This window comes from Platalea leucorodia (assembly GCF_965183815.1).
Source record: "Platalea leucorodia genome assembly, contig: HAP1_HAP1_SCAFFOLD_42, whole genome shotgun sequence".
NCBI lineage: Eukaryota > Metazoa > Chordata > Aves > Pelecaniformes > Threskiornithidae > Platalea > Platalea leucorodia.
In genome coordinates, this window is record NW_028121455.1 from 570,116 (window position 1) to 595,519 (window position 25,404).

General features: G+C 44.7%; 1 protein-coding gene across 1 annotated transcript; it reads left to right on the forward strand.

Annotated features, from left to right (window-relative positions):
* Positions 1–258: 258 nt before the first annotated feature.
* On the forward strand, positions 259–24,303 carry LOC309603265 (E3 ubiquitin-protein ligase RBBP6-like; the record flags this gene model as incomplete). The annotated part of the gene is made up of 18 exons (XM_082338151.1): positions 259–424; positions 2,941–3,040; positions 4,724–4,762; positions 5,427–5,463; positions 8,252–8,296; positions 10,653–10,741; positions 10,858–10,954; positions 11,767–11,906; positions 12,818–12,990; positions 14,334–14,437; positions 14,886–15,151; positions 16,893–16,989; positions 17,070–17,148; positions 17,241–17,298; positions 18,406–18,768; positions 19,129–19,230; positions 19,929–21,662; positions 22,749–24,303. 18 exons carry the CDS (start codon positions 259–261, stop codon positions 24,301–24,303), a joined length of 5,244 nt encoding a protein of 1,747 aa, XP_082194277.1.
* Between the last annotated feature and the right edge of the window lie 1,101 nt (positions 24,304–25,404).

The window sequence follows — 25,404 nt, forward strand, 5'->3', positions numbered from 1 at the left end:
GCAGGGGCGAGGGCCGGGGCCTTGCAGCACCGCCGGGATGGAGTCCACCACTCGGCCTCCATCAGCCGAGTCTGCCTGAGGCCAGGGGGCCTGGCCGTGGTGGAGCGCTGTGGCCTCTGAGCGGCCTTGAGCCCAGCCCGTGCTGCTTGCCTGGCCCCCTCCGTGGGCCCTTCCCCGAGCTGCCGCAGGCCCTGTCCTGGCGCGGAGGCTGCGACGCCGTCTGCTGCGGTAGACGTCGTCGCGGAGCAGGCACCGACCATGTCGTGCATCCACTATAAGTTCTTCTCCAAGCTGAACTACGATACAGTCACCTTCAATGGGCTCCACATCTCCCTGTGCGACCTGAAGCGCCAGATCATGGGCCGCGAGAAGCTGAAGGCGGCCAACTGTGACCTGCAGATCTCCAACGCCCAGACCCAAGAAGGTGGGTGGGGGTGGTGGGCACGGGGTGGGACGCGATAACGGGATTCGGCCACAGTCGGTAGCTGTGACTTGTGCTGGGGGCCCGACAGAGCTGTTGTTTTGTCGTCGCTGTCCTGACAGCTACCTTCAGGGCTGTGTTTTAGACACGTTTTTTAGCTTTAGTCCTTTCCGATTAAAAAAAAAAAAAAAAAAAATTAACTTTTTAGTCTACGTGGTTTGACTTCACGTGTAACAAAATTTCCTCACCAAAATGCATTCAATTAATTGAGGCAAAGGAAAAATAAATGTATGAAAGCCAACTGGCCCCAGGTCCCTTCCCACAACGAGCTCAGCAATGTCCTCTGCTGTATGCAAACACTCTTCCACAAATTCTCTGACTGCTGGCTGAGCCAGTAGGATCCTTCAAGCACCAAATACCAATATGGGCCATGATGAGTGTCCTACACAAATAAAGCCGTTACTTCACCAAGCTATTGTCACTCCTCAGGTGATCCATTTAAATGGGGACTGATTGACTTGGAAGGTGAATTCATTTTTATAGCAGTCTGTCATTAGATGGCTGGAGCTCTCTTCAGCGTGCACTTAACAAGTGGATTGAAAACAAGCACGTACCTGTCTCTCTCCAGATACATGCAAGGATAGTCGCTTCAGAAGGCAGATGTCAATGCTTCTCCTCTAACGGTCAATGAATTGTCACAAGATACTAAAAGAGGTCTTATTCCTCTTTCTGCGTCGTACACCCGCTGTGCGTGTTCAAATTGACCGCTGCAGGCTTGCGTGATTTGTGAATCAAAGCATTGGTTGCTGTCCTCATATATACAGTCTCTTTCTAGGAGAGGTGCTGCCGCTTGCAATCTTCTGCAGAACCCCCGCAATCCTCAGTTGGGCACAGGCGTAGCAAACCCCTGCCTTTTTGTGGAGCCACTGTTGCTTATCGCGTATCTCTGAAATCGAAATCCGGTGGTTTGTGATCTGGAGCAGGAAGAATATTCTGCACGGCTTCGTTCAGCAGCTCAAAACCTTGAAGCTTGGGGCTTCGAGAAGTGCAGCTGGCATGATCTCCCCGTTCTTTGTCTGGGCCTCAGTACTGTCGGAGCTCCTGCTCCATCAAAACGTCCCAGGGCAGGCCTTTCTTGACAGGGGGCTGTGCAATGGTTAGATTTTCCTTTTGAGAAGAGCTCTAGGGGTTGGTTTCAGGATATGGGCCTTCTGGAAAAGCTTCTGGTTTTGTCAATGGTAGTCCTTTCTAGGACTAAGACACTGAAAAATGGAGCGTGAATTGTGAAATATTCCTATTTTGTATGTGATCACTGAGCAAAACGACCCTGACAGAGCTTGGCTGGGTATGCAGCATCTTTGGTTTTCAGACCATCGTTCTGATTTAGTCTGTGAAGGTAAGGGCTTTCGATATTGCAAACTGTAGGCAGATTACAGGGAATGGCTGCTGAGAGTGCTTTAACATATTTAGTCATCTCCAGCTTGTGGAAGTGCAATATCAAAACCATTCTCATGGAGAGATCTTTGCATTTTAAGCTGTCTCAGTCCAAGTGTCTCAGGCAGGTGGTTTTTTGTTGGGGCCTTGTGTAAAGGTCAGGCGGCTTTCCTCCTCTTCAGCAGACTGACATGGTGTGAGCCAAGGCAGAGCATGGGTAGCTTCAGGCACACGCTGTTTTCGAGAGGCTTTCCGAGGCTGCCTTCCTAAGGAATTTCCTTTGAGTCTCTCTGCTCTGCAAAAAGTGAATGGAAAGTATTCACGTTCCTTTGGTTCGTTCAAATGAGATGAGCAGCTGAAGAGGGGAGATACCGCGTTGGAGCCCATTCTGCCCTGCTTGTGAAAGCAAGCTCAAAAACCGCCCAACATTTCTGTGATCCAAATTCTAGAACTGCCAGCCCCGTTTCCATTTCAGTGTAACGAGCAGCTGAGAAGTGTGGCTGTTGATGGATGAAGCTCCAAGAAATAGGCAGCGAGGGCAGGCTCTCTTCCGTGTTCTGTCCGTCCTGAGCACCAGCAGCGTAGCTGAAGCGTTTTTAGTGAACGGCTACTGAAGCAATGGCGCAGAGTTTCCAGGCTTTAGCGCAGTGCCTGTTTTGCTGCAGGGCAAGCTGGTCAGGCTTCAGAATCTGGTTTATGCAGGTGAGACTTTGCTGCTGTTTGTTTTTCTTCAAAGACCTCCTGGGTTTGGAGCCCAACAGAAGCAAAAGCCACTTCAGCTAGGTCAGGAAAGAACCTCATGCATTAGCAGAGCCTCCTTTAGTGACCCTTGGGACCATTTTGCTGTTGGCATTCCAACTATTTTAAAAAAATGAACAAGATGGTGCTGCTTGTGTTTGATTATCAGACCTGAAGATTTCTTGAACTGTACTGTTAGTGTGTTGAGATGATAAAAGCGCGATGTTACACATCAAATTTTGCTGTGACATCTGTGAGGGGGTTCTCTGAAGTGCTGTGTAATTAGCTATTAATACACATTCTTAGGAAGTGACTAATGTTTTTGTCTGTATTTATGTTGTTTGCAGAATACACCGATGATAACGCCCTCATTCCTAAGAACTCCTCGGTCATCGTTCGAAGAATCCCTGTTGCAGGAGTTAAAGCTGCCAGCAAACCCTACGTGATGTAAGTATCCGTAAAGCATTGCATTCTTTGTTGGGGGTTTCAGTGTGTTAACTTTTTTATTGCTCTTAGTTTACAGAGGCATTCCGATTGGATCTTTCTTGTGAAAGCTGCTGTTAGTTTTTGTTGTAATGGGGTAAATTTTAATGTATCTGTCCCAAAGCAGACTTACCTTTTCAGACCTGCTGGGCCATGGGGTTCAACCTCCAACAGTGGTAACTTTTAAGATGGTTTCATTGGGTTTGTTCTTGGGGTTGATTCTTCTGAGAGCCAAGTTGTGGATCCTGTTTCCTCTACATGGAGAGATTCCTTATTATATGTGTTTGCTTTGATGGCTTTTATAGTACAGACAGATAGGCATTGTAGTGTAAACTTGTAATTTGTTCCCATCTCCGAAGAGTCTGCTTCTCGGGGTTTGACTCTTCCTTGCATTTGGGGGAGGGGGGGGGAGGGATATGGCAGCTCTTCTTACCCCCCAAATCTGGGGCTTTTGCACGCTAGCTCTAGAGGACAGACCAAGGGTTGCCAGCTGGCGAACCATGCAAACAAGAAGTTCCATTCAGAAGTGATTCTTAGTAGTTTCCTAAAGACAATGTCCGTTTCAGGCAAGAGAAAAACAACAATATCCTAAAGTATATTGCCTTTTGTGCGAGTACGATGAAGGAATGGTTAATCCTTTCCAAACTTGAAACTCAGTAAGCCGTTTAGCACGGTACCAAATGTTACTAGTTATCCTTCTAAGTCTGTTTTTACCCTAAGGTGATACCGGTGCCCCAGGTTTTAGTTCTGTATTCCTAAGATTCACGGAGGACAGAGAACCGGGCATATTGATTAAAATGACAGCCCTTCAAATGCAATCTCGATTACAGGATTATTGCTGTCATTTATGTATTCATGCAGTCCAGTTCTATATTAGCTCCACTGGCATTGTTTGGAGGGTCCTGTTTGCCAGCCTACTTAAAGATACACCTCTCCACCACAATTAGTTGATATTATTAGCTTGGGGTTCTGCCACGTCTTTCTAATGTTGGTTCTCAGTAAATAAACTGATGAGTTACAGCGTGTCTTGAACCAACAGTACAGGAGCATCCTGGGACCCAGGAAGCCTTTGCAAGCAAAAACCCCTGAATTAATGTGGCTCTGCATGTAAACTTTGGGCGTATTACTGCCGTGGTTGTTACAGTGCTTTCAGGCGCTGCCTGGTAATTCTGGACGCCACAGCGTTGTGCTTATAAACAGGGCCTTGTGTTGGGGGTTAATTTCAACGCGTATGCTTAGCGCCGTCTTGTCAATGCATCCTCCGTTTCGGGTTGGATGGCACCCTCTCCTGGTATTGTAATGCTGCCCTGAAAGGAGAGGAGAGATGCTGCTAGCATCAAAGACCAAATAAATGCCTGCATGTGGGGATGAGGAAAGAATGGCACTCTCTATTTGTACCTAAATTCCACTGCAGCCTTTGAATTGCCTCTGCTCATGGCACACTTTGGAGGATGTATGAATTGTTTGCTAACGCTATCAGCGGTTGCATGTCTGATCCATGATGAGTAGCATGCAGGTACAGATCCATGAGTGTGTGGAATCTCAGCGAGTGTTCAAATGTAATAAATATTTCCTAAACTATTGTAACATTTTCAAGATTATCTTAATGCAAATTCTGGCAATCAAGACCTTTTTCTTTTGTCGCAGGACTCCTAAATCGCACAAAGCCCCAGGAACTGCTTTCAGGTGACCTTTCTATTACTATTTTGAGTCAATATAGCATACGTAACACATTTAATATTTTGGCACTTTCATAGCTAAATATGGCAGATACCTGAGCACAGGGCTTGGGCTTCCACAAAGCAACCCTGTTCTAAAGACTCTGCTGCTGACGGTTTTGGTATTTCTTTGTCCGACGGCTGATTTTTTTAACATAAGTGCACTTGCACTTCAAAGTGTCTAGACTGTCCCTGTTCTTTCTTAGAAACTAAAGTGCTGTATCTGGTGCCTATTTGTAACGCTGGGGGCACCCACATTGGCTAAAGTGACCTTCGTGTTTTGGTGGCTGATTATGGAAGAACACAGACCTGTAGTACAGACTTTGTATTTTTGATACTTCCATAGCAGAGACAAAATACCTGAGGGCTTGCTCTTGCACTGCTGTGTTCTATAGCTGTAAGCCTTAGAGTAATTTGTGACAAAGTAGAAACGTGATTTGGGGATTTTTTTTTAGTTGCACTGCATGTACCAAGGGAGAACAGTTTGTGTATATGAATAAATTTCCACATGTACGAGACTATCGGGACATAATGTTTTGATATTCAGGTTTTATAATCGGTTTTCACTACTTTACGTTGGGTACAAGTGCTTTATTTGAAGTTCTGATCACCTTTATTTCTTCTTCTAGAAGAAGTCGAACTGAGCCAGCGAGTGGCACATCAAGAGCAGTATGTAAAACACAATCTCACGCTTTTTTCTACACACTGCCCTTAATTCTAAACAATGCAGCTTTGTAGTAGTTTTCCAAACATGAACTTAATATCTTTTCCAGTGAAACATAGCATATGTTGTAAATACAATGTCTTTGATTGGGCATAGTAAAAACTGAGTAATGCCATTATTTGCACAGCTCTGATGTGAACGTTGGTATTTGTGCCCAGTAATGCGTTGTATTTCGTACTGAGTCTGCTAGAACATGTCCTGAATGACTTTGTGTTGTACAGAGGACGCGTGATCGGTTTTAGATCATGTAGGTTCAGGGTTTGCACAGCTGAACGTGGTGCCGTGTTCTCCATCTGGCTGCCTAGAGCTGGCAAGATGTATGTTTGTACAGCTTGTCGTGTGCTTTTTGTTTCTTTCAGGAATAAAGCACTGGAAAGCTTGCCAATTGTTGTTGAAGAGTAAAGCAGCAAAATTGAAATGAGTTAAGAGTTTTTTAAAAAGCATGCACAAAAGCTTACACTTTGAATATTTCTTCATTGTCTTGTCTTACGTCATTCTCCTCTTCCACATTGGCGCTCTTGCCCTAATGTTACTACGCCCAAAGCAGGAAAGTGGATCCTTTTTGACTTTGATTACTATTTCAGTAACAGCAAGGATCTCTAGTTGGTGTTTGTCCTTCGAGGCTGCACAAATGCAGAGAGTCATGGCCGTTGTTTTAGCACCGTCAGGCACAACTGTGATCCTTCCTGGCTGAATTTTTAGTTTGGCCAAGCTCTCGGTTTTTAGGAAAGCACTGTAATTTTACTGTAGCAATCCCCCAGTGAGATTAGTCTTTGCCTCCTCTTTTCTGCCCCCTTTCCCAGTTGCTTTGTGTTAGTTTCTGTTGAGTCTTCTGTTTGAAATGGGAGTTAATACCTGGTCTGTTGATTTGGGGGTTGTCTGGGTTTTGTTTTGGTTTGTTTTTTCCCCAGTTCTTCTGCAAGCCTCTTATCTTGAGAACTGTTTAGTAGGAAGGAGTTCTATCACCTCTTCTAAGAAATGGGACTGTTGCCTGCAGGCCATATACTAACTGCTTCCTAAACAATACAAGAAGTAATGAATAGCTTATTAACTGTTGTGCTTCAGTTCCTGGTCAATACTAGACTGTTTAATGCCAGGCTCCAGTCGAGAGCTTTCCTAATTTCTTGTTTGCTGCTGAAGAAAGGCAAAAGGATAGTGGTTGCGCCTGCCATGAGAGAACATAGGCCTCTTTCTCCACATGTCAAAAAGAGTGGCACATGGAGCGTGAAGCTTCAAAATGCTTGATCAGAAGACCTCCTTTTTAACCTAACTAGGTACAAACTGTTCTGAAAAGAAGGCAAGGTGAATCTTCTGGTCAGACTTGCAGTGGAAAGAAGGTCTTTTTTCCCAGATCTGGGTGTTCCCCTCCAAAGGCACATTTTCAAGACCTTTTGAGTTGGTCAGACAGGAATGTTGTCTGTGCTTTCCTAAACGTAGGGAGAAGGAATGATTAACTGGAGTGAGGAATCATCTCCTGCATGTCAATATGTTTTCCCCAGAGTCTGCTAAAACTGCTCCCTTGAATTCTTCCACTGCATTAGGTAACAAAGGACAAGAGCTTTTTCCAAGGAAGGGTTTTAATCTCTCCTCTGATCCGTTTAGTGACCTCTTGAGGAGAGCTGTTCAGTTTACGTTGTGAAATTTTATTCCACGCTTTTGAACAACTTAGGACATAATGAGCAGTGATTCAGGTGTCTTTCTAATAAGGTTTCACTAGTGTCAGCTTAACTGTGGCTTGTGGCATCATATAATTCAATACAGGGGAAAAGGACCGAGAAAAGAGTGACCCTTTTTACGAACTAGTGGCCTGAGAAGTTCATTGCTGCAAGCTGTTCCAGTAGGTAGCTGGGAGGGAGGAGTGTGGTTGCAATGGAGAAAAAATGTACAGGGTTGTGCTCTGAATCCATGTTTTCGTCATCATTAAAAATTGGTTTTGGCCCGATAGCAAGGAGAATAATATTAAATTCTCATGCTTCCCAAACTAATTTGGATCCTATGGCCTGTGGTCTAATGCAATGCAAAAACCCCATTTTTCTCCATTTTTATAGGCTACTCTGTAATGGTCAACACCTTTATTTCAATAATTTGAGCAGTTTATTTTTGTCTAGACAAAGTGGTGGTTACTTGTATGGCTGATGTGTTGGATTGGTGTTCTTATTTGGGTTTGGTGGGGGACGGTGAATATTCTTAAACTGGTGGACGGGAGGGGCAGAGTTCATGTTTCAGGGCATATACGCCTGTGCTTTATTTTGACGGGCAACTGTACTGCGTTCATAAACCCAAACCGTGTGCATTTCTAAATGATGAGACGTTAACTGCTTAATTTACAAACTACACTGAAAAGAAGTCTCCTGTCGTGATGCTTCCTTCTCAAACAAACTCAAGTATTTTTTTAAGTCCTTTTGAGCTGAAAATTGACAGCTTCCTTACCCTTTCAGCTTTTAAGCAGTTGTGAACATTGGACAGGGGTCCTTCTCTGCGATATTCTGGAGCAGTGAGTTGATCGCAAGCGGGTTTGGTTCTTTTAGTTTCTTCTCATGAACCACATAGGCACTCTTAAGCTGTCATAGGCTTGGACTTTGTTTTGAGCGGATACAGATTGCACTAGGTTAGAAATGCCTCTTTGAGTGACACTCAGAGGACATAGCGCAGGCTCTCAGGCTACAGCAGAGGTTAACTATTGCTGTGTTTTGATTGTAGAACTTGAATCTGTGTTTCATTTTTTGTGAACAGATTGATGACTCTTCTGCATCTATTTCTCTGGGCCAGCTTGCTAAGGTATGTACATATTCTTGTCAAATACTTTAAAAAAACTGTGTTAGCTTCATATTTTTAAGTCCTAGACCGTGATCTGTAGCTGGATGACTGTTGTAATGTGAACACAACTTTAATTTAATTCTTAGCAATGTAAAGTTTTTATTTTAACTTTAAAACGTGTGTGTATTTTGGTACTATCCTGTAAAGAGGAGCTGCCCGTTTGGGAAGATCGAAGGGGAGTACCTTCTCAGCCTCAACATAATGTTGCAGTATTACTCATCTGCAAGACACAAAGCAGCAGCACTTCGGAAGCCGTTTACCGTTTTTCATATGTTTTGTTAATTTTGCGTTGGAAACTAACACACTTTTTACGGAAGAATTTAATTGGCTGTAAGTTATGGCCATTTCAAGGGGGTTTGCAACAGCCAAAATAGAAGCGCTTCTGGAACACGGACAATTGCATGGCTATTTTTGAATTTCTAGTCCTTATAGTTCTAGATGCATTCTGTGGATGCTGCACAATTTCATCAATTGTAGCGTATCTACAGTGGACACCACGATCTAATTTGTTTGAATGCAGACTGTGTAAATTGTGTCAGTGTACCTAACTGTCGAGAGGAACATGCCGATGCGCATGTGTGGCATATTAGCAGATGTGCCCTTCTGAAACGGTTGTAACGCCCTGTTTTGCTATGGAGCTGCTTGCTGGTTTTGCTCAGCCAGGTGTCACTTTGTCGGGGAAAGCGCTAGTGATGGCCCTTTGTGACAGGCGTAGTGCTAGCCAATTGAATTCCTAGTCTGCAAAGTTACAAAGATTAGAGAAGGCAGGGCTTAATGCAGAGGAGCTGGTTCTTTCTTCTGAAAATAAAGGCTGGAGTTCATTGCCGAGAAAGAGAAATCTCTCCCCACGGGTAACTTCTTCCCTCTCTTCCTGCAGAAATTAAATTGCGTACACTGGGGGGAAGGAAACATAAATTTGCTTGGAAGGCAGCCACCAAAAGAAATTGGTCTCCATTGGTGCTGTCTCTGAACGTGTCCTTGGTTCTGTAAACTCCTGTGAAGTTTTACTCTGAAATGTGAAAACCTGTCCAAGTAGGGCACACATTGAAGCTTTTGAGAAAATTTAAGTATTTCAGAAAAACACAGGAACATAGCATAAAGCAGCTCAAAACTGTTACTTGCTCTGACCTCTTCAGTGCAGACTGGCTTAGCATGGAGGCAATGTGTTAGCAGGTTTCTGTTTTATTATTCCTATGTATGAAACGCTATGTTTGCATTTTGGTCTATTCCTAGTAAGGTTTTGTGGGTTTTGGGTGTGTTTTGTAAACCGTTTGGGTTCAAACAAACGAGTCAAGTATCTGTAAAGTTTTCTATAAACATTAATGATTTCATAGATGTCGATCTGCATTATGTGACTGTGGAGAAAAAACTGTGTATATGAAACAACCATTTCAGAGAATGTTGAACCTGGTTGGTTGCTTTTGGGAGTGAATGCATCTAAAAACAAAAGCAGGAGTGGTTGACCTGCATGATCAGTGCCTGAAGGTCCAGATCATTTACAGTCACTCCCTCAGGCCCTGCTTGTATCTGGGCTGGTGTGTAATAAAAACATTGGAACAAACACGACTTAAAAGAAAAATCAGCTACCTTCAGTAATTCTGGACAAGGTTTCTATTACGATTTGTATGTTAAAAGGACACAGTAAACTGGAAAAACCGGCAGGTTTTGCTTGCTGCAGTTAAATCGCTGAATATGAAGAGGGTAGCGGGGGGGAACGTGCAGCTGGGACTGCCTACAGCACATCGTGGTCCACTGACAAGAATCTTCTGTCTTGCTGAGGGATTATCAAAAGCTTGATTCCTTTTAATGCTTCTGTGTCTGAAGCTGAATTTCAGCCAGTAAAACCAACTTCCCCGACTCTTGTGTGTCCTTTTACTGCTGCGAAATGTAAATAATGGTACTTGCCTGCATCTTTTTCAATTAAATGTCCAGGGGCTATCTTCTGCTTCAAATAGTCTGGGGCTTAAAAATCCGTTTAAAAGTGCTGGATAGTATAATTTTTCCTACACAGAGCTTCAGTCCACTTGGAAGCACATTGGATTGGTTACAGGAGTCTTTGTGTGAGGTACAAAGAGAGCCCAAGGTTTGGAGTGCCCAAGAAGGCTCCTTTCAAGTAGGTTCCCAGGCCCATAAACCCCCTGCAGTGGCCTAAGGACTCCCCAGCGCATCTTCAGCACGGCTCTGTTTTCTGTCAGCGGCTGTTTTCATGCAACCTCAGCCCGCGTTGTGCTGCTCTTTGCAGGATCGGGGGAGTGGTGGTGTCTTTGGCCGTGTGGGCTGAAATGTGTTTCTAATGTGTGTATTGCCTGTTGAACAGACTGCCAATCTGGCTGAGGCCAATGCTTCTGAAGAAGATAAAATCAAGGCTATGATGACACAGTCCTGCCATGAGTATCATCCAATCAAGTAAGTGTTGATAACGTCCAATCTGTTCTTTGAAGATGATGGAAAAATCGTAGAGATGTTTGTTTTAACAAGAGAGACGCACGCATAGCTTTTTCTTTTTCCCAAAAACCTTTTAGTTACATGAAGAAACCCTTGGGTCTGCTTCCACCATCATATACCTGCTTCCGTTGCGGACAACCTGGCCACTATATAAAGAACTGCCCAACAAATGGGGTAAGGTTGAGGGGGACTTCTGGTGTTACTTGGGGGTTCATTTTTTTACCTTGGCAGTTACCTAACAGCTACATGACTGCTCATCTTCGGAATTGTTTTTCTGGGGGTGAAATATAGAGGTTGTATAGCAATGTTGCAAAGCCCTTCAAAATTCAAGGGAAACCTGGAGTTGTAAATGTAAACTTTTATTTTTTCCAGGTCATAGACATTCAATATGTCCATAGATCTTTCTCTGTGAACTTTCATGCATATTTTTAGATATTCCAATATCATTGGAAATGTTTCTGGTTTTAACTCTTTTTAACAACAGTTCACAGTTTTTAGTATTTCGTATAAACCCAAGCTCCTTTCTGTTGACCCCACCTGCTGAATATTTGCCTGTTTTAATGACACAAGCCTCTGGGTGAGTATGCATGCCATTTACCGTTGTATATGCGTGAGGTATGAACTGAACCTTCATATACAGTTCCTCAGTGCCTGCTTCAGAGCACTGAACTGAGCTCGCCCTGGGAATTGCGCTTTGGAGGAGGAGCGGGTTGGTGTCTCTTCTGAGCGGAGGGCAGGCTAAGGGATATTTCACCCTTAAGGAACCTGAAGTTAAGCCCAAGAGTGTCGACGGCGTTCAAAACACTGCTCAAGCCTTGGAACACCCTGGCTATATTCATTTAGGAAAATAAGTATTTTAGTCAAGCAACCCTTCTGTTAAGGAAAAGGAGAGGATTAAAGGCTTTTGCTGCTTAGAATAATCATGGACATGTCATTTTAAGTGTGGGTCTTAAGATGAGCTATGTTTGCCTTTCTTCTCTTAACAGGGCAAAAATGTTGAGTCTGTTCCCAGAATTAAAAGGAGCACGGGAATTCCACGGAGTTTCCTGATGGAGGTGAAAGATCCCAATACAAAGGGTGCTATGCTAACCAACACTGGGAAGTATGCCATACCAACTATTAATGCGTAAGTAGGAAATTCATTGGACCGACCCAAAAGCAAATGAGAGAAACTGTGCGTAAATGTCTGAGTGGCCACGCGACCAAATCGGCCAGCCTCTGCAATTGCGGGGGAGGAAGCATTGTCGTTGTATCTGAACCTTAAAATCTGTGATACTTTCTAAGATTAAAATAGGGTGGCCCTACTGCTCATGGCCCTGGAAGCTGGTTAAACTTGTGCTGTGCTAAGAATCTGTATTTCTGCAAAATATTTCAGTAGTGTTGACAGTGGGAGTTGTTCTCTCTGAAAGCTCGTTTTGCTGCTGGTTTATGTTTCAAAGGCTTCTTGCAAAATTTAACCCATCGCCGTTGGACTGAGATTTCCTCCCCGTCTGACTTTTATCCAAGCTCACGTGTGAAACAGGCTGAAGTTTCCCTGTTGCTCTAAACTCAGAAAATCCTGCCGTGGGCTGACAAGAGGGGCTGTTACGAAATGCACTTGGTAGCACTTCTGCTTTTCTGTCGTGGATCTCCTTTTGTAGAAGCTGGAACATAGACTGCCCTTATTTATAAAATGGAATTACTCGGAGACTCACTTCATCCTGAGCCTGCAATTTACCTTTACCCCCTGGCAAAGGAGAGGTGGGATTCCTTGCACCCGATTTCTAGCTGTCAAAACATTATTGTTGTAGTCGGAGCCAATTTCTTAGTTGATCCAATGAATGGGAGAGTTCTGCAGAAGGAAAATTGTTCCCCCCTCCCTCTTCTGGTCTTGTGGCTATAGAAAAGCAGTTTAAATGAGATGCCTACGTCTTCGAAGGCTAGTGTGGAGCGAGAAGAATTCCATCTCTTGTCTTCCTTTGATAAAATCCTACGCTTGGAAAAGTTTTCCTTTCCTCATCTTTCATTTTTTCTTTTTCCTTCCCCCCCCCCCTCCAGGGAAGCTTATGCCAGAGGCAAGAAGGAAAAGCCACCCTTTTTACCCGAGGAGCCGTCCTCCCCCTCCTCCTCCCATGATCCCATTCCAGAGGAGCTGCTGTGTCTCCTTTGTAAAGATACAATGACTGATGCCGTGGTTATTCCCTGCTGTAGAAACAGTTACTGTGACGAATGTAAGTGTTACTCCCAGGTTTGTTAATCCCCAACATCAAACTGATCTTCTGAAAGCAGACATAGGAGATAACGGCATTACTTTGTCACCAGTTCGATTTAAGACTGAAGTATAGCCTGACTAGGAAAGGACTCTCCTTGTAGAAAGGAAAAAAAAAGGCAGAAAGCTTTTTCCCCTTTTTATGTATCTCGTTAAATCTCTTTACGCGCGTGTCGTGGTTTAACTCCAGCCGGCAACTAAGCACTACCCAGCCGCTCGCTCGCTCCCCCGCAGTGGGATGGGGAGAGAATCGGAAGGGTAAAAGCGAGAAAGCTGGTGGGTTGAGATAAAGACAGTTTAACAGGTGAAGCAAAAGCCGCGCGCACAAGCAAAGCAACACAAGGAATTCATTCCGTCCTTCCCATGGGCAGGGAGGAGTTCAGCCATCCCCAGGACAGCAGGGCTCCATCACGCGTAACCGTTACCTGGGAAGACAAACGCCATCACTCCCAACATCCCCCCCTTCCTTCTTCTTCCCCCAGCTCTATATGCTGCGCATGACGCCATACGGTGTGGGATAGCCCTTGGCTCAGCTGGGGTCAGCTGTCCCGGCTGTGTCTCCTTCACACTTCTTCTGCCCCCCCGGCCTCCTTGCTGGTGGGGCGGTGTGAGAAGCAGAAAAGGCCTTGACTCTGTGTAAGCACTGCTCAGCCATAAGGAAACCATCCCCGTGTTACCAACCCTGTTTCCAGCACAAATCCAAACCATAGCCCCCCACTAGCTACTATGAAGAACATGAACTCTGTCCCCGCCCAGACCAGCACAATACGGAAGGACGAGTATGAGAAGAGTGCGTAATTGTGCAGGAGATTCCAGAATTAGATAGTGACTGCATTTATTTGTCCACAGCCCTTTCTCTCATACAAAATTATATAGCCAGCTCTGGTGATTTGGTGTGGTCTGCAACAAACGGATAGTCAGGCATTTAATCCGCCTTCTTCTCCACCGGAGGGTTGGTTAAAACCTTCAGAACTCAAACCTCCTAATGTGTTGAAATGTGTTTTCTTCATTAACCTTGAGGTTAGTGACTTCTCACTGTACTAGCCAGCGGAAAGAAGATCAGTCGGAACATCAAGGCACAGCCTCCTCTACATCTTCAGGTGTTGCATGAGTGCAATATCAAACCGTATAGTTATTTGCTGCAGACTGGAAATTTTTTACACTGTTGAACATTGATCGCTCCGTGCTCTCAATTCAAGACCATATTCACCCATTAACCACACACTTGTCTTTATAATTGATTAGAGCCCAAAAATACTCCTTAGATTGGCTAAAAGCTGTTTTGATGATTCTGATGATTCACAGGTATTAGAACAGCGTTACTGGACTCTGAGGAACACAGATGCCCCACATGTCATCAAACAGACGTTTCTCCTGACGCTTTAGTCGCCAACAAGTCCCTACGCCAGGTAACACGATGACTTTCACGTAAACTGTTGGCAAGGAAAAGTCTATTTTTCAAAAGCTGAAAGGGAAGAAGATATTCATTTACCTCTCCTTAAGCAAGGCTAAATTGAGTTAGGCTCAATTTACTTTTCAAATATGTTATCTGTTGTTACAGAAGCTTACAACTCTTTAGAGACAATCTGGCAAATTCAGGTCACCCTTTTGTTTAACAGGCTTGTCTCACTTTCAAACTCAGTGCTAACGCTGGAGTACTTTAAATACGGCTACTCTGAGTTGCAAGTCATGAATATCAGTGTTCAGTGTGATGTATCCATACATCTGTATGTTGATTCATTTTAGGACTGATAGCATTTACAGGAATACACAAGGAGTTTTACTCCGTGCAGGCTTTTCTTCGTCTGTCTACTGAAGTTTCGTATTAACTTTTTGTAAATGCTTTCCTGCCTCTAGGCTGTGAACAACTTCAGAAATGGGACTGGCTACGCAAAAGGGCTCCATAAGCAGGTTCAGCAGCAACAGCAGCAGCAGCCGCCACCGCCACCACCTCCACCACCACTCCTGAGGCAAACAACAGCCCGCAACCTGCAGCCTCTGCTCTGGCCAGCAATTTCCAGCCAGCGGGATCCGCTCATGAGTCCACTGGCTTCTCTGGCTTCTCCTTCTGTTGCTGCTCTGTCATCGTTGGCCCCTGCTGAAAAGCCAGGTGGACCTTTTCAGTAAGGAAATCTGTAGATCAACACGAATATAAAAGGCACCAAGGTGCTGAAGTTAGATTGTTTCTCCTGAGCTTCTCAGCTAGCGATTTCTATAGCATTAGTGACAGTTCCAGAGAACTGTGGCCGTTCTGGGTTTGGGTTTTACTTTGAATGAGGACACTTGAATAATTTGGAAGCGTGCCTCATGCAAGAATTTTCTCCAAAGTATTTTGGTTTGCTTCTCTTACAAGTCATTCAGTACGCGTTGACCCTGAAAGAGGAACTTTTTTCCCCCAGGAGCCCTTTGAGTTTAAGCGGCTAGCAATTCCTAAAGTAAGCATTTGGTTATGTCAGAGCTTCTGGAGTGCATTCATTTCTCTTTAGTACTGAGGAAATAATCGTTTCCTGAAAAGCGAAAAAGCCCAATGAGAGGTAAAACTGACCAGGTGTTTCACATCACTTTTTTCTACAGTATTTCTATCATCAGTATTATAAGCCAGAGTCATTCTCAGTAATGCCGTGTAGTCAGCGCCGCACGCAGATTTGGATAATAAACATTGAAACACTGTAAATTAGAAGTCTTTACAAACATTTACCAACAAAGTCCTAGTAGGCAACCCAGTGAAGCGGTATGAAAATACATGGAAAAATCTGTACTGTTGTTGAGGGCTTCTGTCCTTTCGATTTTATGCCTGGAATGCAAAGAGCCACTCTGTCCAGAAGACTGTCAGGCGCAGCTGTACCGTTGACTACAAAGGTCACAAGTCAAAAGAACCTCTAAGGCAGCCACTGAGCCAGCACATAAACGTTTCCCAAGAGAATTTCAGTTCTTGCATCTTCCACAACTGAGAGTCAGTGTCTGGGCTAGACGTACTCCAATCCTTTTATGTGCAGCCAGCTTACTAAAATATTTTTCCGGTGAGCCCTGGCAGCCAAGAGGGCAAACTGCATCCTGGGATGCATCAAAGGCAGGGGAAGCAGCCAGTGAAAAGAGGTCATTATCCTGCTGTATTCAGCGTTGCTGCGGCCTCCCCTTGAACACGGTGTGCAGTTCTGGGCCCCACAATTGAAGAAGGAGGTGAAGGTCCTTGAGTGCGTCGAGAGGAGGGCAACAGAGCTGGTGAAAGGGCTGGGAGGAATGTCCTCTGAGGAGCGGCTGAGGACTCTGCCTTTGTCCAGTTTGGAGAAGAGGAGGCGGAGGGGCCACCTCATTGCTCTCTGCAGCTTCCTGCGGAGGGGACGTGGAGAGGGAGGTGCTGATCTCTTCTCGGTGGGATGCAGTGATAGGACATGTGGGAATGGTTCCAAGCTGTGCCAGGGGAGGCTTAGACTGGACATGAGGAAGCATTTCTTTACCGAGAGGTTGTTCAAACCCTGGAACGGGCTTCCTGGAGAGGTGGTCGATGCCCCAAGCCTGTCAGTGTTGGAGAGGGATTTGGACAATGCCCTTAATCCCATGCTTTAACTTGGTCAGCCCTGAATTGGTCACGCGGTCAGAGCAGATGATCGTTGTGGGTCCCTTCCAACTGAAATAGTCTAGTCTATTCTGTTCTATTTCTCCTTAAATGCCACTAGTCCAAACAGACTTCTCGTCAGTGCTTCATTTGGAATCGGCCAACTTCCCGTTTGTACATCTGGAGAAGATTATTTTTTCATTTTTTTCCCCATTTACTATAGTCAGCCTTTTCTCACTTGGGACTTTGTATTTCAAGTAGCACTTCAAAACACTGTTTGAATAATAAAAATTTGGGTTTTTTTGTAGTGATGCCGGTACTGTTCTGCCTCCTGCTGCGCTGGTGAGTGCTGCTGGGCTTTCTAAATCTTCCTTTCAGTCAATCGGCAGTTTGGTGGAAGAGAAGGTAAATTTTATTTCAACATATGCAGTGCTGCTTGTATTTTAGCAGAGCTTCTTTTCCAACTGTTTGCATTTATTCACAAGGGCTGTCGGGTTCCTGTAGTAAGACAACCAGCGTTACCAAGTCTTCTGGGCCCCCAAGGACACTCAATACACACAACTGGTAAGCAACTATAACTTGAGAAGTTCTTTTCAAACTTATCTTCAGATCAACTGAATGGGATTTTTTTCTTTTTCCTCTCTCCATGCCAAAAGGCCATCCCAGGAGAGCCAGCGCAGTTCGCTCAGCAGCTGGCAGACCAGGCTGGGAGCTGTAAGTATGCTACAGAAATTCAATATATTCCTACTTGTAACCCGTTAAACGAGACCATAACACGTAGCTTATACAGTAAATAATAATTTAATAACTTAAAGCTGATTTAGAATGAAATAAGTGTGCACAGATAGTTGTGGAGAATACAAGTGGTAATTCGTTTTTAAATGGCTTCATTTGAATTGGCTGGAAACCATAATTACATATAAAATTGAAATATCATTAAAGGGTGAGGTGGAAAGCCACCCTTCTGATCACTGGCTGAATAGGGCTGGAGAAATTGATTTCCCCATAGAAATCAGCCTCCAACGTTCTTTTTTACCAACTTAGTTGATACTGATTGAGCAAAGCATTGGATAGTCAACGCTGTGTTGTGTTATTTTATAAAAATTTTGAATGTCTTCAGTTCAGTCCTCTCAAATAGCCAAGCTGCTTTCTCTCAGTTGGAGAGAGAGAGAGGAGTCTGTTTTCTCTATTATTGCAGTGTCAAGTTAGTCCTTCCTTTTGGTACATATTTGTTATAGATAGATTGTGAGGGGGCATTGTGTTCATACTATGCTAAAGATAAATAAAACCAAACCCCAGGATCCATCCCACAGATTGTCTAAAATCTCAAATTCAGTAAGCGAGAAAATAACAATTTGGGGACAAAACCAGGCCAAACACATCCTCATGAGGCAACAACATAGGAGGCTTATGTGGAAGAAGTTAAAAGAAGTTTGAAAGAAGATGAGTTAATATTTGTGCAGTGCTTTGAAGATCAGAAGTGTGAAGTATTGACCATATCAAGGAGTGGCAGAGGAGCGGTGGGCACTTGGCACAGGGGAGATGGGAGTGTCTTTCAAGCACGGGCAGCCTCCATCCACAGGCGCAAAGCTGAGTATAAGGAGAGAAGACTGAGGGAACCGCTGGGGCTGGGGATGTGGAAGGCGAGTCTGAGGATCAAGAAATGAGGGCAGTCTCAAATGAACAGACAGCAGGGAGAGAAATGCTTAAGTTGAGAACAAGAAGTGCTCGCCACCGTGCTCCCGCTTCCTTCGCCTTCCTCTTTAAAATGGGGGCAGAGTGTAACAAACAGTGACACATGTTTTTGGGTTTCTTTAGAAGTTCAAATCGAGGACGCCCGCCCAGCAAACGTACCCAAAGGACTCAGGCCCCAGCACTGCCACCATCAATCGCCATCTTTGTGCCTGTGCCTCCACCTCCCTTGCATCCTCCACCACCCCATGCCCTTCCTCTCCCACCGCGGGTACCACCGCCCCAGTTGCCTCCTCAGTTTCCCCCTGGTCAGCCTCCAGCTGCTGGGTGCACTGCCCCCCCTCCAGGATATCCCCCAGCTCCTGCCAACAGGTCGCCAGCTTGGGTACCAGCAGCAGGACCAACGGCTCCTTCAAATACCATCCCAACGACACAAGCACCTCCTTTACCTAGGGAGGAGTTTTACAGAGAACAACAGAGACCTAAAGAGGAGTAAGTATTTGGCTCAATGAAGTTGCGTTGGTTTTCATTTTTGTATCTCTTGCGATAGTATATCGGACTGCAGTTACACTAAAGTGCGTCTGACAGAAGCAAAGATGACCTAGTGGTTTTTGCAATATTCTTTTTCATTGCAGGTGAAACCATGCAAAAGTAAACCCAGACAAATGTCATTCTAAAGCTTTCCCTGAAACTTCTAGGCACTCTAAACTGGCTTTGCTTAACTAGGATGTTCACCTTTTGCATTTGCGTGCAGTAGACATTTTCTCCTATCGGCCAGGGTTTGTTTCTTGATGTCTTTTTGTAAGAAAGGTCAAACTATCCTTGTAAGAAAGGTCAAACTTCTTTTAACAGGAAGAAGAAAAAGTCCAAATGTGATGAGTTTACAAAGGATTTTGGTAAAGAACTGATGGAATATAAAAAGATTCAAAAGGAGCGTAGGCGTTTGTTTTCCAGGTAACTGCTTTACACGTCCGTAATGGAGAAGCGGGTTGTCTAGAAGAATCAGGAGGAGTTCGCCTCCACCTCTCCATCGTCAGATGGATTGGATGAGTCAAGGGATCAGCAGCGACAGGAGTAAATAGTCCTGGGTGTAAGATTGCAGTACAAGTCTTTTGCATCCTGTACAAATTGCCAAACCAGTAGTGAAGATGAAGAGACTCAGCTGGCATTTTAAAATGGAGCTTTGCCGTCTTCAGGCTAAATCGTGTTTTCTTGGTGTTTGATACTGCACTCTAGCCATTAAGACTTGCACTTTTTGCATCTTACTGCAACAAAAATGATTTGCACTGCAGGTAGTTGTTGAGTAGTGAAAAATGTGTGCGTTCATGTACCAGTAGAGGCCAGTATACCCCGCCTTAGATCAATCAATAGCTATGGTAGTTAATGTCATAGAAGTGGGTGGAAATACGCTTCCCCTTCCTGTATGTTGGTACACTAACAATGCAGCAGCTGTTCTGTCTCCTAAGCAGAAACTTTTACATACGATCAAGTTCTTCAGTTTGCAGTAGCAGTATGTCAGCAGCTGAAAGAAGCTTTGGCATTAGCCTGTGGAGAGGAAAAGAAACCCAAACCAAATTTGGGAGGAAAAAAACTGGGGAGAGCGACTGTTTTGAGTTAACTTCACTTTTTTTGTGTTTTGTGTTTTTTTTGAGGTCCAAGTCTCCCTATAGTGCTTCATCTTACTCGAGAAGTTCATACACCTACTCCAAGTCAAGATCAGGTTCTTCCCGCTCTCGCTCCTACTCTCGATCCTTTAGTCGTTCCCATTCTCGTTCCTGCTCACGATCCCCACGGTATTCAAGAAGAGGCAAAGGGAAGAGTCATAAATATCGTTCTAGGTCAAGGTCACGGGGTTATCACCATTCAAGGCTAAGAAGATACCGTTCACGATCAAGGTCTCCAGTGTTTAGAGGCCACTCTCCCACTGCACGGACCGTACCTCGAGGGGAAGGAGGAAGGGAGTATTTTAACAGATACAGAGAAGTTCCTCCACATGATATGAAAGCTTGCTATGGCAGATCTGTTGACTTGAGAGATCCATTTGAAAAGGAAGGATACAGAGAATGGGAAAGGAACTCTAGAGAATGGTACGAAAAGTTTCACAAGAGCTTTGCTGTTGGCCCTCAACCTCCGCCTCCAGTAAACAGGGGCAACTTTTCTCCAGATAGGTTTGGTCCGCCTGGGACCAGACGAGAGAATTTGCCACAGGCTTGGGGACGTAGGGAGGATTATCCTGGTGGGCAGAGCCACAGAAATCGTAATACAGCTGGAAATTACCCTGAAAAACCTTCTGGAAGAGAGCACCATGACATCCGAGATGCTACAAAATCCAAAGAGAAGGAGGTGGAACATCCACTGGGGGATGGCAAAGGAAATAAAGATAAAAACCCCCAGAAGAGAAGAAAAGGGGATGAGAATGAAGGCTTTCCCAAAGCTGAGCTGTTAGACGGTGCGAGGAAAGCTAAAGAGCCAGTTCCAGCAGCAGATGTTAAAATGGACTCTCTGTTCATGTTCCCAAGAAGAGATGATGCCACCCCTGTGAGAGATGAGCCTATGGAAGCAGATTCTCTTGCTTTCAAACCAGTATCTGCAAAGGCGAAAAAAGAGAAGGAGAAGGCAAAAGCAAAAATTGACAAGACAAAGCGGAAAGCAGAAGTGGCTGTTCTGCCTAAGAACGACAGCATAATAAAACCAGCTAAAGCTTCCCAAGAGGAGGTGGACAGCGATCGTGAAGAATCTCCTCGAATGGAACCTGCTGTGAAAAAAGTGAAGGAGGAGTTGCCAAAGACAGACAGTGTTAAAACCTCTTCCTCTCAAAAGGCTGAGAAGGCTCTTGGTTCCCCACGGAAAGCTCACCCCAAAGTTACAAAAGATCACCCAGAAACCAGAGCAGCCAACGAGGAAACGGCAAAGAAAGACCATCGAAAAGAAACCAAGTCGGAGAAGCCCTCCAACAAAGAGGGCAAGTCAAAAACACCTGCTGAAAAAAGCAACCCCTCTGATGCAAAACCTGAACAAAGAAAACGAAAAGTAGATGAAAAGGTTGCTGAAGAACATGAAGCGACTTCCCTAAAGGCCTCTAAACCAGAAGCTGCTGACTCGAAAAGACCACCAAAGGGGAAGACTGAGCCTGATGGTGAAAAAGGAGAGCAAACTCCAGAAGAGGATAAACCTGCTTTTCTTAACAACCCCGCCAAAAAGATTAAACTTAACCAAGAAACTGGCAAAAAGGTTGTGAGTGGAGAAAATGTGCTACCTGCAGAAGAACCTGGTGAGAAACCTGAGCCGAACAGCAGCAAAGTTAAGCAAGAAAAAGCAAAGGGAAAAGTAAGAAGCAAAGGAACGGCAGCTGATGGATCTAGTGCAACTCTGGTACATTGCACCAGGTACCTCATCTTTTCTTTTCCTATTCTTTCTTTCCTCCCTCCCCCCCGCAAACAAATGTAAAAGTCTTTATGGTGACTAATGAAAGGAACAGCTAAGTCTGTGCTAAATGAGTGAATAATCTGTGATCTTTCCTGCTAAGCTGTACTTGGGTCAGAATCAAATTTTGTGAAAGAAAACAAGCAGTCTGTACTGCCCAGACAGCTCATAAGGTTAATTCATTGATGACGTCTTTCACCCTTACTTCTGGGACTTTTTTCCCCCCTTCTTATTCATTATATGTTGACTCTCTGAGGAGTCCCCTCGAGGTCTTCCTTCAGATCCAGCTTACTGCTAAAGGCAAGGATAACAGACATGTCTCTACCATGCAATATGTTGCCTTTGAAAATTGCAAGGTGCTGTAATGATCTACTTTTGTCAGTGTGAGATGAAACGATACCTTGCAGAAATAGCAGCTTGGTTGCCAATATCTTGTACTGATTTGAGCTTTGAGCACAGTGCCGTGTTGACACAGCTACACTGCTTCCAGCTCAGTGCCAACTTTTTTGAAAGAGTGAATCTAGTGCGAAGCTGTTATTACGTACATTTCAGCATCTAAAGAAGCCGGACAGCGCAAACTCAAACCATTTAAGACGTCACTGGAGACTTAAGATAGTGTCTTGATATTCTAAACAGTTTTTAAAACGTACATTTTTTCTGAAGAAGAACACTGGGACATGAGAATAAAACTGTGGTTGTGTATACCTCTCCCTAATTGCTTGCTTAGATGTCGAAACAAGAATGTATAGCTAATTTATCTACCATTGGTAGAAGCAGGACATGAAGGAATTACCAGGTCAGACAGTCCCCAATCTGATAATCTCGTGTCTTTGTTAATTAAATGTAGAGTAGGAAGGTACTAAATTAATTGATTGCTCGTAGTCTTAGCTAGTGGACTCATCCTTTCTCTCGTCTGTTCCCTTAATTGAACATCTTTTGAACAAATACGCAAGATTTAGAATGGAAACACAAGCCGTTTTCTAAACTGTTACGAAAGATGGCGGTGCGTATATCTCACCCATGATTAATGTCAGCTTTTTTCCTCTTAGCACTAGTTCTACTGGAGGAAGCCCCGTTAGAAAGACTGAAGAAAAGCCAGACACAAAACAAACTGTCATTAAGACCATGGAGGAGTATAATAATGATATCACAGCCCCTGAGAAAGACATGGTTATTATGATCCAGGTCCCTCAGTCAAAGTGGGAGAAGGATGACTTTGAGTCTGAAGAGGAAGACATTCGATCTACCCAGGTGCCCGCAACCGTAGGAAAACCTGCTAATGTTATACAAAATGCGAGTGCTAAGCCACCAAACCCTGTAAAACAGAGTGAAAAAGAGACGGAGCCTTTGAAGGAAAGACAGAAAACTACAAAAGAGGTGAGTTATGAAAGCTCCCAGCATGACGCAAAAAGTTCAAGAAGTTCGATGTCAAATGAAAAAGGAAAAACCAAAGACCGGGATCATTCTTTGTCAGACAAAGACACCTCTGAGAAGAGAAAGAGCAGTGTTCAGCAAGAAGAAGACCCCTCAGAACGTGCAACCGAGCAAGGAGATGGAAAAAGTATTTCCCAATCTTCCAAAGACCGCAGATTTTCAGAGAAGCCTGATACTGGCCATGGATCCGCTGCTAAAGACTTTACTCCTAAGCAAGACAAAAATTCTGACCGTGATGGCAACAGAGATTATTCTAGTTCCAAGCGTAGAGATGAAAAGAGTGAATTAGCAAGGGGAAGAGAGTCCCCTTCTCAAAACAGAGAATCTACGTCAGTCCAGGAGAGTAAGCCGAGAGACGAACGAGCAGAGCTGTCCGAAAAGTGCACTGGAGACGCCAACAGGAGCAGCTGCAGCCCTCCGCCTGAGCGGCAGCAGTCTGATCACAAAGCTGCTCACGATTCCAAGCGTACATTGGAGGAACCCAAACCTCTAGATATAAACGCAGGAGAAGAGAAAGAGAAGCACGTACCAGAAGTAAAGAGCAATGAAGAGAAAGAGCCAGGTGGTAATAAGGCACCTTGGAGAGAGGAATCGCCAGATGTAAAACATGAGAAAGAGAACGTGACTGGACAAAACAATAAAAGTGTTGCCCAGCCTAAGCCTCAGGTAAGCAGCTCCTCGCCGCTCTCTTCTGATCGAACGCGAGACACTGATGAGGCTGCATTTGTACCAGACTGCAATGAGAGTAAGGTATCTGCAAAAGGTGAGGAAGCGGCAGGGAAAACTCATGACGACCCAAAGGAAAAGGCTGTTGATAAGGTGAAAGAGGATACAGCAGCACCTGCTGCAGGTGACCGGCCTGAAGCAAGGCGAAGTCAAGGGCAAAGCAGTCCCAGTGTTAGGCGCAGCCGTAGCCAGAGCCCTTCTGAGAGTCAGACTGGAGGCCACAGGAGCAGTGCCAGCTCAGGAGAGAGGCAAGACAGCAAGAAAAAGAACAAGAAAAAAAAGAAGAAGGACAAGAAGCAGGAGAAACCCAAGAAGCCTAAGAAACACATTGGAAATGAAATGGAATTGGAAAAGAGCCACAAACACAAGCACAAGAAGAACAAATGGAAGAAGAGCAAAGACAAGGAGCAAGAGGACCAAAAAGTGAAATCTGTCCCTACATAGAATGACAGATAATGAAAAGAGACTTAATTCCCAAGTCATCTGTGTTAAACTTTGTTAAAATGTGAACGAGTTCAAGCATTGCAAATGATGACATGAAAGACCCTGCGTTGCACTTAAAAAAATGCCGCTGGATTGTTTGATTTTTACATCGGAGCTTTAAAAAGCGAACATTTTGTACAGAATTGTGAGTTGTGACCACGCAACATGAAAGGCGATGCTGGGGCCTCTTATTTTTAACCACCTTTAATTAGTCTGGCTGGAGTCTTCTGTCCTGAAAATTTTCACAGTTGAATTTTCTTTTAATTGCCTGGCAGAAGCAGCTGGTATCATTATAAAATATCAGCAGAATGATTTGCAGAATACATTGCAGCCTTGTTATGTCACTTCTTGATTACAATAAAATGTTTTCAGTAAACTACCCGGTGTGATGAGCTTTTCAGTGATAGCTGAACATCAGCAAAGCAAAGCCTAGTGACAGAAAAAAGCCGCCAGTAAAAGCTTGCTGGTAGCTGACATGTATGAAAAATAACGTCCACAGGTTTAATTTTGCAAAGAGCGGTAGGACTTTCAGTCTTCTGAACGGATGCCATGTGGGGAGGCGCTGCCGAGAGGAAAGCCAGCAAAGGGGAAAGGAATTGGAAGGTATTTACATATTTGTATGCAAAACACTTTCCTTCCAAGAGGAAAACCCCAGCCAAGTTTTCTGAAATGCAGCCAGAAACGGAGAGCTAAACCAGCCAAGACTGAATTAACCGAATGAACCACTCAAGGGTGCCTTCAAGTTAGGGGTCCAGCTTCGAGCTGGGTGTCCAGCTCCAACCCACCCCTGACCCCGAGGTGTCACCAAGAGTCTGCAGACCTCAAGGAGAGCAACGGGGCTGGACCAGGCTGTGAAGCCTGGGCTGCTCCGATCCTGGCAAGGGGATCGATGCGGCCTGCAGCCCAGGCAAATCCTGCCCGTCCGTGATGGGTGTGCTCAGCCCCTTGACCAGACTGCCCGTGGTTTGGGGCAGGCTCTGGAAGAGGGAAGGGCCTGAGCCATGGCCAGGCTGTGAACTCCTCTCGTTTCAATCTGATCATCGAGTCCAACCATTAACCTGT